General features: G+C 34.2%; 1 protein-coding gene across 3 annotated transcripts; it reads right to left on the bottom strand.

Moving 5' to 3' along the window:
• Positions 1-3,365: 3,365 nt before the first annotated feature.
• Positions 3,366-12,438, bottom strand: LOC123014647. 3 transcript variants are annotated; one of them, XM_044413860.1, is made up of 10 exons: positions 12,095-12,438; positions 7,570-8,785; positions 6,896-7,454; positions 6,461-6,825; positions 5,679-6,407; positions 5,489-5,604; positions 4,413-5,432; positions 4,223-4,364; positions 3,929-4,134; positions 3,366-3,879 (listed from the first exon to the last, which is right to left on the bottom strand). In XM_044413860.1, exons 2-10 carry the CDS (start codon positions 8,765-8,767, stop codon positions 3,616-3,618), a joined length of 4,599 nt encoding a protein of 1,532 aa, XP_044269795.1. In that variant the 5' UTR covers positions 8,768-8,785; positions 12,095-12,438; the 3' UTR covers positions 3,366-3,615. The 3 variants fall into 3 exon arrangements, with proteins under 3 accessions (XP_044269795.1, XP_044269794.1, XP_044269793.1); XM_044413859.1 differs by having other exon boundaries at positions 3,929-4,170; positions 5,679-6,404; positions 12,095-12,435; XM_044413858.1 differs by having other exon boundaries at positions 3,929-4,170; positions 12,095-12,434.
• Between the last annotated feature and the right edge of the window lie 40 nt (positions 12,439-12,478).

Raw genomic sequence — 12,478 nt, 5'->3', positions numbered from 1 at the left:
TAGTATAGTATAGTATAGTATAGTATAGTATAGTATAGTATAGTATAGTATAGTATAGTATAGTATAGTATAGTATAGTATAGTATAGTATAGTAAAAGCAATTTACATGTTTTCAGAACCACCGAAATTAGTGCAATATTTTTTTTTATTCTTCACTTCACTTTTGGTATGTAGGTACATACTTTATTCCCTCGGAAATAAAATCGTAAAATACCGATTTTTACTTTTTAAATAAGCTAGAATTGAATAAATTGAACCCGATATGCTTATGAGTGTTTTTTGAGATAAACAAACTTTTTGATACCGATTTTTACTCTGAAAATTGAATAAACTAAATATTTTGACAAATTATTTGATATTACTTGTTTGACAAATTTATCATTAGGTACTTTAGTTTGTGAGAAGGAAAATTTTGTATGCATCTATGAAATAAACATTGGTTATTTCTCTAAAAATTATTGCTTCAAGAGCGTTCATATTTTGTATCTACTTATATTTTTCATTCCGGCTTCAGTTTGCAAAATACACCAAAAACGAGATTAAATATGACGGCGAATCACGTCAGAAAAAAAACCTTATTTCTGCTTGCCAATACAATAGCAAAAACAATACTTTTACTTTAAAATATTAATGTAATGCCATTTTTTTGGCATATAACGTTAACTGTGTTCGAGTTCGAGACCAAACATCCCGTATATCTATCTATCTACTTGTTACTTAAGTCTTTTATTATTTATTTTTATTGAACGATTGACAAATTTTGTGGTAAATTTCTCCAATATTTGACCACACACGTGTTATATAAAATGACGTTCTAAGTATGCTTGGTGTTTCTAGAAACGGTCGGAATAGTTAGATGCAACTTCCAAGTAGCATCTATACGTGAAAATTTTAATGCGCTGCAATGCATCACACCTTTTACAAACACGCGTACCCGACTGCCTACCCGCAAGGCAAAATTGTAGAATTGTGTCTTGGAATGTACTAAACAAATCGCTATAGGTAGAAATTAGTATTCGTATGAATAAATCGAAGCAATCAAAAAATAGGACAGGATAATAAATCTAACACTTGCGTTATATTTAGGGCAAATGATCTGATTAGCGATGGGTAAACACTCACAGTGGCGTAACGAGGGGGGAGTTTTGCAAGTTAAAAAACACTCTCCCGAGAACAATATCAAGCAAAATTATTTCCTAGTGAAAATAAAACATATACATTCAAACTTTATATACAACTACTTTCGATTTCGACGTTGTCGTAACTTCAGAATTTTTACAAATTTTTACTTTTTTTATTTTCTGAATTGCGACCAAAATCGATTCGCATCGAAAAAATTGCAAAATTATTGATCGTTTAAAAGTTATAGTTGAATTGATATTTTGTATATTTTTGACTACATCAGCAATTTTTTCGATAACTTTTTAACAATTATCTTTTTTTTTGTTTTCTAACGGTGCCAATAATTCCAAAGTTATTTGCAATAAACCGCTCCGAGTACCGAGAAAATCACCCAAAACATTTGACAAAAATCGAAAAACTTCGCCATTGGCACTCTTGGTTCAAGAGACTTACAAAAATACAAAAACGATGTAAAAGAAATAAATTTTTAAAAAATGTTGTGTAAGTCTAATATTAGCGCCCCATAAGCGCCCCCCCATACACGAGCGGATTATTCGTCGGATCAAATCTGTACAGATCTTATCGGCAGATCTGATCCGTACGGACTCAATCTGTTGCGCTCCATACACGAGCGGATATCTTAACGGATTTGGCTCGCCACGTATCAGATCCGACGAATATTCCTCTCGTGTTTGGGGCCCTATTGAATTAAAACATTGAGACTGTCGGCGGCGTGGTGGTGTAGCGGCATAAGGTCCCGCTTTCCGCCAGGTAGCTCCGGGGTTCAAGTCAGCAATTTTTCACTAATTCAAACTTAAATACCAATTCAAATTACCAATAAAAGATGGCGAGCGCATAATAGCACGAACTTTAAAACATGTGCACATGTTCTAATAAGAATAATAAGAGAGAGAGAGACCGCATAAGAGCAAATAAGAACGCAGGGGTTAATAAGAAAGAGAAAGAGCATAAGAATAAATAAGAGAACAAAGCATCAGTAAGGGAAAGCGTATAAAAAAGCACTAAAAGCTTTTTTTCTATTTCGGGGTCACAATGGGCAACTGTTTTCAGTTAGACAAAATGCTCTTTGTGATATTGTTTTTAGAAACATTTTTTGCTACATTTTTACCATCACTGTGTGCATACTGTGAGATCAACGTATTCCAATGGAACTAACCCAAATTTCAAGCAATTTGAGTATCGTATACGCATATAGATAGTTTTACAACAATTAAGCCCATACTACATCGTTTTTTTAATGACGTTTAATTGAGTGCCCGAATTTTTTTAAATAGGTAAACCCCCCTAAACCCTATCTCTGGCTGCGCCACTGAACAGAACACCCGCTGCATTTGTTTGCAAACATCTAATTACACCCACATTGCACCCGGTGCATTGCCAATTTCTTTATGTTTAGAAAGAACTTAAAAGTGATGTCGGTTTGTTTGAAGTATAAAGAGATAATATGACATACCTACGTAAATAGTGTTACTCCGAAATCGTCACTAAAGTTACATAAAATCACCAGTAAAGAATCTAAAATCGGCACTAAAGTAGTTCATTATTGGTACTACAATTTTTTACTGCAATCAATAAACATTTCAATGAATTAAATTAGGTATCAATTGTCATATTACAATGAAATATAAATCAATGAAAAATAAGACTTTAGTGCCTTGACACAATAAATAACAATTATTTAAACTTGAAATTAGGTTTTAATAAAATCAGTCTTTAATCTTCATTACTTTTTCATGATTTTCAGTATCAGTCTTTAGAAGATTACATTACATTACATTCTACATGTAAAGTTAAGAATTGATGTTAGATTTCACAAAAAGTTGGCGCAAAATTTTATATCCGGTTGCAATAACACACCTGGGGTACTTACCCTAGTGGATGCTTATAATAAGTAACGTGTGTATTTGCCGTCCCATCTCTAGTTCTAATATTCGAATTAATGCATGCATAACATTTTGATCTGAATCTTCATATTCTGATAAATTATAAATGATTTGAAAAATTAGAACAAAATTGGTAAATGTAATCTGTCCATTTGAATCAAAAAAATCCCGCTCCCTGCATGTAGTGCCGCCTGGACAGAAGTAAATATCGCAAAAGAACTCGATTTGTTCCAAAGATTGATAATAAAAGGCTAATAATAGAAAACAGAAATATACTTTTTACTTTTATTTGATAATAATTATTGAATTAGAATATAACAAAAATATAAAAGAAATGTAAAGATAAAAAAATCATGACATACACTATTATCACACAAACGTTAAAAAATTGCAATGAATGATTTCAAAATTCACACTCTTGCTATACATATAAATAATAAAATAATGTCCTGATACAAGAAAGTCACATTTACAGCAATTATGTATAATACACCATTCACAGGTGTCCACTAAAGATAAATAGTTAATATTTTACCTAATGTTATTTCAATTTCCTAGGCCGACGTGTCCATTCGCTTATTTGATTTATTACTTTTTCTTATTTGCTTTCTCAGCTTTCCGTAGGAGCTTTTCTTTCTCTTTTCTATTTCGTTCCATCTGTTTACGTTCTTTCTCATTTTGTATTTTCAATTCCTTTATTTTCCGCTTCAAGTAACTTTTATCGTCACTTGCAATTCCGAGAATTTTGAAATCCGCCGATGTTAACAAGAGAAGAGCCTGGCCATTGACGTCCAATTCTACAAACTTCGGAATATGGTTTTCCATTCCAATTCCAAGCAGCCACTGGGAGACCTGGGAAACATTGTATTATGATTCACTAGAAGATGTTAACATCAATTACCTGGTCTTTGCTCCATTCCGAAATAGGAGTCGAATGCCAGTACTGCGAACCTCGCTTGTCGCTGCTTATACTACAGGACGATAGACTTAGATCCGTTGTTACCCACGACGCGTCGTGTTTTGAGGGTGATACGGACCCAGACGATAGACTCGATGGAGATGGAGGAGTAGGTAACATACTTCCTTGATGCTGCCACGGAGTACTACCTGGGGGTGATAATGTAACGGGAACAACTTTCTTTACTACAAATACAAAGCACTGAGTAAATTTTCAGAAAACAATTATTTAACCTACCTTTCGCATTGGCTTCGTTTACAGCTTGGCGAATTTCTTCAAGTAAATGTTGAGCGGCATTGTGTTTTGATTTTTCCGTCAATTCTTCACAGGAACTATTCAGAGTATCAGAGCTGAATCGCTTTTCCCTCTCTGACAAAACCTAAAAAATCATAGTTAATTAAAAACTAAACTATGTTTCAGATTATACTTTTTTTAATTGTTCAGCAAGTGACGGTGGGGGCCCCATGCCGATCCCCTTTTTTATAATCCCCGAATCTGGAGGGTTCGTATATTCCGAATGACTAGAATCTTTTTGAACTTTTGCATAAACTGGCGTGGGTTCCACCCTTTTATTGTATGAAGCGTAAACTGATTTTTGTACTTTATTATATTGAAAATCATGCTGTGTAGTTTCTGTGTTAGTTTGAACCTGGCACCTCGTATGTTGTGAATATGAAATATTTGAATTCAACGTTCTCCCACTGGAGCCGTTACAGCAATTGACTTCATCGCCCGAATTGTAACTATCATCTAACCCATAATCCGAACTGCTGCTATTACTGAGGGAACCTTTTTTAACACTAGGTAATTGTCGATTTGCCAGAGAACCTCTATTTGCCAATTCCGCTTTACTTTTATTAACGGAAATGTCCAGCAATTCGTGTTGAGGGACGACCCTGTCTAGTTCTTCCTTCAAAGGAACTTTTCTCTCAACTGTTGCAGTCTTATCATCGTCTGGACTATGATCGGAAATTTCAGTATCCGACAAATTTGTTTCTAGAGTATTAAATAAGGGTTTAGGAGGAACTCGCCTCGTCATTTGAGGCGTCAGTTGCTTTAAATTTAAATTATCGTTAGGGAGAACACAAGGCAAACCCGCTTTTTGTTGAGCTTCTAGTAAATCCTGTTCTAGGATTATTATACGATCCTTTAAATTTTTCACTAAAGCGTTGTATTCTGTATCCTTTTCTTGTAAAAGTTGTTGGTAGAAGTCTTCTCGATGAATCATATCTAATTCGCGGTGTTGAAATTCTCGAAGCAATTGTTTTGCTTTAGTATACTTCTTTTCCATCACTAGATATTGAGACTGAGACTGTTCCAACATATTTTGATATGTCTGTATCTCCTTTTTTGCTGTCACTAAAATTCGTTCAGTTTCCTTAAGCTTCTGATTTAATTGAGCCAATTTATCGGAATCGTCCGGTTTTATACCATTTTGTTCCATCAACTGGAACAGTAAATTAGAAAAAAGCTAATATTTAATACACGTAATAGAAAACATACTTCTTGAAGAAGCACTTTTAAAGAGTCAATGTCTGAGCTCTGTTCCACATCCATAGAATTTTCAGCGCTTACTAAAGGACTGTTTGGACCATCTGATACACTAGTATTTGCAGAACCTGAAAATTACACTCAAAACGTAGTAATTTTCTCCTTTGTAAAATATTAGAAATAAGTACAAATATTTACACACCTGTGAGGGGTACTGTGCTGGCGTCACTCTGCTGTTGCTCCATCTCCAAAGCCTTCTGCCTCCTCTCCTCCCTCTCCCTATCTGCTTGCAACGATTGTCGTATAAGTTGAGCCACTTCACTATTTTCAGGGTCCCGTTCGCGACCAATACTAAATTTGACAAGTCCAGAAGTGTTCCGGAGAACACTTGCAGCATATGCTTGAGTAACACCAACAAGACTTTTTCCATCAACTTCAATAATTTGGTCGTTAACTTTGATTCTTCCGTCTTTCGCCGCAGCTCCATTGGCTGTTATTGTTTTCACAAATATACCAAGTTTTTCTAAACCTGCATCCGCTCCAACTCCCATTCCGATAATACTGAGTCCAAGTCCTTCGGAACCTTTGATAAGTTCTACAGGAAATACATCCATCTTCTCCACCCGTTTTTCAAGTTCGTATTCTGCGGAAGCTGCCACGGGATCAACGTCTTCATTCCGTCTGTCATATTCTGTTACGCTGAAAGTGGAATAGACTTTCATGGGTTCGGTCGAAAATGCAACTTTGGTGGGTTTTGGTATGTGGGTGTAGCAAGTAGATTCATCGTCTTCCTCTTCCGATTCGGGGAGAAGGCCTGGAACTTCCATCCAAAAGTGACCATCTTCGTAGTAGTGCACACCGTTTTCCTCTCCCACGATAGGAACTGACTCAGTAGTAAATTCACTTTTTTCCCTATCTAATTTATCCTCTACTAAAAAACATTATAAAAGCCAGTGGTAAAAATTAAAAAACAAGTTTGGAAACCTTCTTTCGATTTTTTTCTAGGTTTTGGTGATTCAACTGATTCATTTGGTGGTGAGCTATCTATAAAAGCAAACGAATCAAGTTGAGACATATCATTATTCTCTTCTTCATCAATATCAGCCTTATCTTTATCTTCTAAATGAGCAAATGATTTTTCTGACACAGAAGTCATTTCTACACAATAGTTTTTAAATGTTGGTTCAGACGGCATGGTTGATGTCACCGGCTGTTCAGCAAACAGGGAAGTGTCTGTTGCCCAATCGTCGGTTAGTCGACTTTTAGAATTTAATAATCTTGTAACTTCTTGTGCCTCTTCGTCTGAGAGAAGATCATGTCTGCTTGGCACTAACCGTTTTTCCGATATTCTAAATCAAAAAAAAAGTATCAAATAAGTACAAAACTAATTACTTTAATTTATAATTATGTATGACTTACTTTGTGCTCAACAAATGTTCTTCTTCAGTTGGAGTCATCGAATCCGCTTCAATATCATCTATGGTAGCATATTCACTCTCATTTTCAAAATCTAAAGAAGAGCTTTCAGATCTAGTAACACCATCCCCTTGCAAACACTTCTGTTTAGACTGTTCATTATTTTTATCACATAACATATGAGTTTGTTTGTTGTTAGGGTGTTCTTGTGAACTAATTAAATACGAATCGCATTTAACTGTTGATTGCAAAACATCTGGTTTAGGTGGAATGCGACATTTTTCTTGTCTGCGATTTTTACACGGAACAGCATAAAGAGCCTCTTTTTCGGCGTCTGTTAATCTAGATTCTGGTTCCTTATCGGTGTTAGTTAATTTTATTTCTGATTTCATATCAGCTTCACTTTCATACAAAAACTTTGCTTTTGCTTTCAAATGTGAATCACTATCTTCAAAAGTTAGTGGTTCAGATTCTGCAAGTCGATTGGCATTATTTTCGGCAATTTTCGTAACATCTAAGCGATCTTCTATTAGGCAACAAGCGGAATCAGTAACATCTGAAACTGACAAAAATATTAAATCTTCAGAAAAAATTAAATGAATTGAAAAAACTACACTTGAATAACTTGTTAAGATTATTCCGTTTGTTTGACTTTTTTAATATCAATTTTTACTTACGAAAGGATTTCTCGTTTCCTTCATCTTCTTGCTTTTCAATTTCGGATTTCAACTTTCCAGGACTCGTAGGAGGACTTAGAGACGATAAGCTGCCAGACGTAACTGATAAACTTTCCCGACTAACGTCCTTATTATCAGTTAATTCAGAGGGAAGATAAAAGTGTTCTTCTGTTTGATCACAAATTTTCCGTTTCTTCGTTTCTTTATTATCTGTAGTGACGGAATGAGCGAATTCCCTGGGCGATACAGTTGGCACATCACCAGAAAATGTTTCTATTGGCCCACTATGAGGCTCCACTAATATCATACTATTCCTCTCTTTACGTTTATGAATATCTTTAGACGCTGTGACCCTTGTAGGACTTGTTGCAGGACTCGTTTCATTATTATTGTTACTACACATAGTCGGAATAACCGATGCTGGACGTTCTTTTCGAATGACGTCATTTCGTCGAAAATTTTCATTAGCTACTGACGACGAAGAGCCTGTAATTCGATTACTGAAAGATGCACTTCTGCTAGCTACCTTGTGCTCATGGGGTATATTTGAATCACCATTATTGACAGCTAGTTTTTCAGTTTTATTTGGATCACTGCTATAACGTGAAGTTCGTGATTTTGAAAAATGTGAAGTCCAATTTCGCTGCTTTTCAATCAATTCCTTATTGTTAAATTTTCGCTGAGGTTTTTCGGGTTTTTCTGGCTTCACTAATACTTTAGTTTGTTGATGTGCATTTGTTTTGATTACATTATTCTCAGAACTAGCCACAATATTGTTACTTTTTACCATTGGACATGCTTCGAGGACCCCCCTTTGGTTAGGAGATAAGGATCTAATACCGTGTTTGGCCGCATCAAAGTTATCTTCGTGAGATAAATTACTCCTGCTTTTAGAATCACAAATGTCGGAAGCACTTTTCGTACATTGGAGAGGTGCGAATTTATCGCGATTGTTCCGGTTCTCTTCACCTAGTTTCTCAAAAAGTGCTCGAGCACTGTTAAATCTCGTCACATGCGATTCTGTCCTTATAACATTTACCTCAGATATTTCTTCTACTAGTTCATTTGAGCATGACGTGATCTTTTTGGTTTTTATAGGTGCGATAATCTCTTCACTATGGGATGATTTTGCTTGAAATCTGTTGGCTATTTCTGAGACTTTGGAGCCGCCAAAACGAAGACCCCGTTTGTCGTCCATAACGGCGCCACGTAGCAGCTGAAAACATTTTTTATAGAATTTTTTTATATAGCACAAGTCTGTGGGTTCTATAAGTATAGGTTTTTTTGGAGGAAGTTTACTTGCTGATTAATCTTTTAACTAGAGTAAAGTTTATAGAAACACAATTGTTAGCCGTTCTCAAATACTTAGTTTATTAACAAGTAACGAACTTACACAAGTCATTCTACACTGATTTTAGCTAATGTGAAACTACTAGAACAATCGTAATTTCAACGTCAACGGGTGCGGTTTTTATTTTATTGACAAGCGACATTGTTATCTAGAAATACAGATGGTTAAAATGACTAATCTCAAGCAAAAATAAAAAAAAAATAGTTTCAAGGACGTACTTTATTGTCATTATAGATATTCCTTTTCTCAGTTAAGATAAAGCACACTAAGATCAAAACTGAAAACCTTATGCATGCATTTTGTATGACATAGTTTTCTGTTTTCTTGTGTCATTTATTTAAAGAGTACTCAAGATATTGATAAATTTGTTTTGTTACTCATGAAACTTCGTTTGTACAAATCGTAATGATTAACAAAAAATGTTTAACTTTTGATGTGTGCGATATGTTTTTATTACTTGGTTTCGGAGAGTGGTACCAACCGTAAATCAGAAAAAAAAACTGCACTGCATCATGTTAAGTGGAGAACGTTAAACTTTTACTGTAGCTATAGTGTACACCTCAAAACCAACATTACATTTTAGTGAATTAAAGAATTATGCTATTCTATTAAAATGATTTCTAGGATTTCTTCAAAAATGGTTTTACTTGAGACAATAGAATATAATGGAAGAATACTCGATTTTCATTGGAATTCAATAATTCAATAACGAAAGTGTCATCGGGTTGACTTTTTCATCTTTGAAAAACAACTAAGGACCGGTTTCGTTCTTATTTGGAACTCATCAGTGCAGCGTAGTCAAATGAATACCCCGGCTTCCCTAAACAAAAAAGATACGTCTTCATGCGTTTTATTTTATATACGTTTATATACAAAAACAGTTTTTCCTGCAGTATTTTGTTACATATTTAATTGTTACAACTACTTTGTTGTTACAGATTAATAAGTACACCAATAAAAATTGCAGGTGGAAGCCAAGGCTGTTCATAGACAGCTACAGACCGGTTATGTCTTTCTTTTCGTCTAAAACGTTCTAAAAATCTATGAAATGCTCAATTTTGGTCTCTCCATTACAATGTTCCAAATTACATTTTAAAAATCGAGTATGATTTCTATTTTATTCTTAAGCAGTAAGTACTATTGCCTAGATTTCAGAACATAGATGTGATCAAACCTGACAAGCGTAAAGCTCAAATTTATTATTATTATTATTTATTAAGTTACTATTACGCAGTAGTATTTTACAGGTTCCCGAAATTATTACAACAGAATTGGCAAACACCGAAATGTTACGGAAAAAAAATACATTTTATTTGATATTACTACACCGGGTGTTTAATAATATGGTATTCTAACAACTTTAAATTCCAGTACTTCGCCGTTTTAACGAAATCGGAAACCGCTCAGTGTAAAAGCACACTGCTCTCCACTATTGTTATTGCATTCAACATATACTTGAATCATGGCTGTTAACACATTACCATCCACAAACACACAAAAAGTATAAGAGCACTAAGAAAAAATATTAGTTATTTCTGTCTACAAAATTGAAGTTCATGTTTTAAAGTAAAGTTTTTTACTGTACGTCACTGACTCGGAATTATTTGAATGACATTTTAGAAACTTTAGTTTCAGGCCATTTTATAATGACAAAATTTTGTATTTTTCAAAATGTCTTAATTTTCAACGACCGCGACTGTACATTTTGAATCAGACCCTAACTGTGATTATAGTGATGCTAACTTTAACTGTTTGAAATTTGCGTTTAAAAAAAACAGCCTGTACAAGCTGTTTCAGATCTCGCGCCCCAGAGAAGAATGCAAAGTACGGTAAGATACCAGAAACATAGACAAAATATTTAAAAAATTCTATCTATAAAAATTTCGAAATTATGGGAGTTTAAATTTTACACTTCGACTTCATTTATTTTCGTTGGAGAAATAATTTTCAAAGTTTTTTTTGCTACAGACTATTAGAAGAGGAAACAAGGAAGCTGTATCTTAAATTGCAACTATATTCAAAGTTATTTGTGGCTTTTATTGGCAAAAATTTTGTACCTTTACTAAATGATTATGAAAAGACATAATTTACAAGATTATCAGTAACATTAAATATATATAAAAAAAATGTCAAATGTCAAAAAATAAATGTTAAAATTTTTTGACAGAATTTTTTAAACATTTTTATTCACAATCACTAATGTAATATGCATATTACAAACCTTCTAAAGGTTGGATAACACATCATTAAATCCCAAGACAAGTAGTATCATTTTTTTCTCCCTAGGGCGGTAATATGCAGGATTGACAAAGTTAAGATTACAAAAATACCGCGAATTTTTCTTTCAAATTGTCAATTTACGCATAATATTTCAATTAGTATTCAATTGCTTCTGTAGCAGTTTTTCTTACTTCTGGGGGAGTACATTGCTCCATTTCAACAATTTTAATATTAAATAGCATACAAAACTCGGTGGTAATGGCATTGCCCCTTGTGCTTTATCCGAGTTCATGAGCACTCGGGGTAATGCCATATTTACCACCTCACAAGTAATATATTATTTCTATGTTCTTAGTATCTTATCTTACTTAGAATTTTTCTCTGGAGTGCAAATTCTGAAACAACTTAATATACTTAGAATACTTAAAACATCGCAGATTTTTAGTAAAGCCCAAACTGGTTCATAAACAGTTGTGTATGATTTTAACTTTGTGTATGCATCAACAGGATGGATAAAAAAATGAAACATCAAATTTTTGGGTTTCTGTAAAGCAGGCTTTAGCGTCAAATTTCACTTTTCAAAACCTCCAAAACGTTAAAATGACATCACTGACAATCAATGACAAGTTCAAAATAAAGTTGGTTTCTGAGGGCCGTTTTACATTTCATTACGTTGCTGCCACCTTTTTGGTCTGTAATATTACTAAAAAAGTTCTAAAAACATTAAATAAGCGAGTTCCGAAAATCTACAAATTGAACCTACAGGTAGGTTAATTGAAACTACATGTAGGTTTGGATTACCATAAATGGTAATCCAAATTTTCGCCCCCGTTCCACTTCGTGGTAATTATCAAAATTCACAACAAAAGTTTCACCAGCGTCTCAGCTCTTCAACAACCTCCAAGTAAACCGGAATTATAAAGGGATGAAAACTATAAAAAAGAAAAGACTCACCCGTGTTTTAATTACGAGGAAATATTTTAATCCATTAGAAAAGATGATTATTAATCCATCACTGTATTTGTTTTTTTACAACGACGCCCAAATGTCACTATTATACATGCCATGTTTTCATAAATACTTTTATTTATAACGTAAGAATATGCACAGGTAACCGCAGAAAATGAACTACGACGCACGCTTTTTACATGTTTTTATTTACGATAGGCTAATGTTTATTCACTACTGTCAAAATAAGCTATAATCCATTACTTTGTGTCAGTCAAAATTCACCACCCTTCACAAAACACAATTCGATGAAATCGGTCAAACTGCGCATGTTCACGCAATTCACGCCCGACGACCTGGCCAAATATTCATCGCCGCCGATTGTTGGAA

Source organism: Tribolium madens, unplaced genomic scaffold (assembly GCF_015345945.1).
Source record: "Tribolium madens isolate multiple individuals breed KSU strain unplaced genomic scaffold, Tmad_KSU_1.1 Scaffold_97;HRSCAF=244;Tcas5.2_LG3a, whole genome shotgun sequence".
Taxonomy (NCBI): domain Eukaryota; kingdom Metazoa; phylum Arthropoda; class Insecta; order Coleoptera; family Tenebrionidae; genus Tribolium; species Tribolium madens.
Note: the sequence above shows the minus strand (reverse complement) of the source record. Positions and strands in the feature narration are given on the sequence as shown.

Excerpts from the sequence above, each read along its gene's own strand:
- LOC123014647 (XM_044413858.1), bottom strand. The coding sequence starts at position 8,767 with ATGGACGACAAACGGGGTCTTCGTTTTGGCGGCTCCAAAGTCTCAGAA. Across the intron at positions 5,605-5,678 it reads CAGCACAGTACCCCTCACAG|GTTCTGCAAATACTAGTGTA; the intron begins GTGTGTAAATAT and ends TGTAATTTTCAG. Across the intron at positions 5,433-5,488 it reads TAAAAGTGCTTCTTCAAGAA|TTGATGGAACAAAATGGTAT; the intron begins GTATGTTTTCTA and ends TTACTGTTCCAG.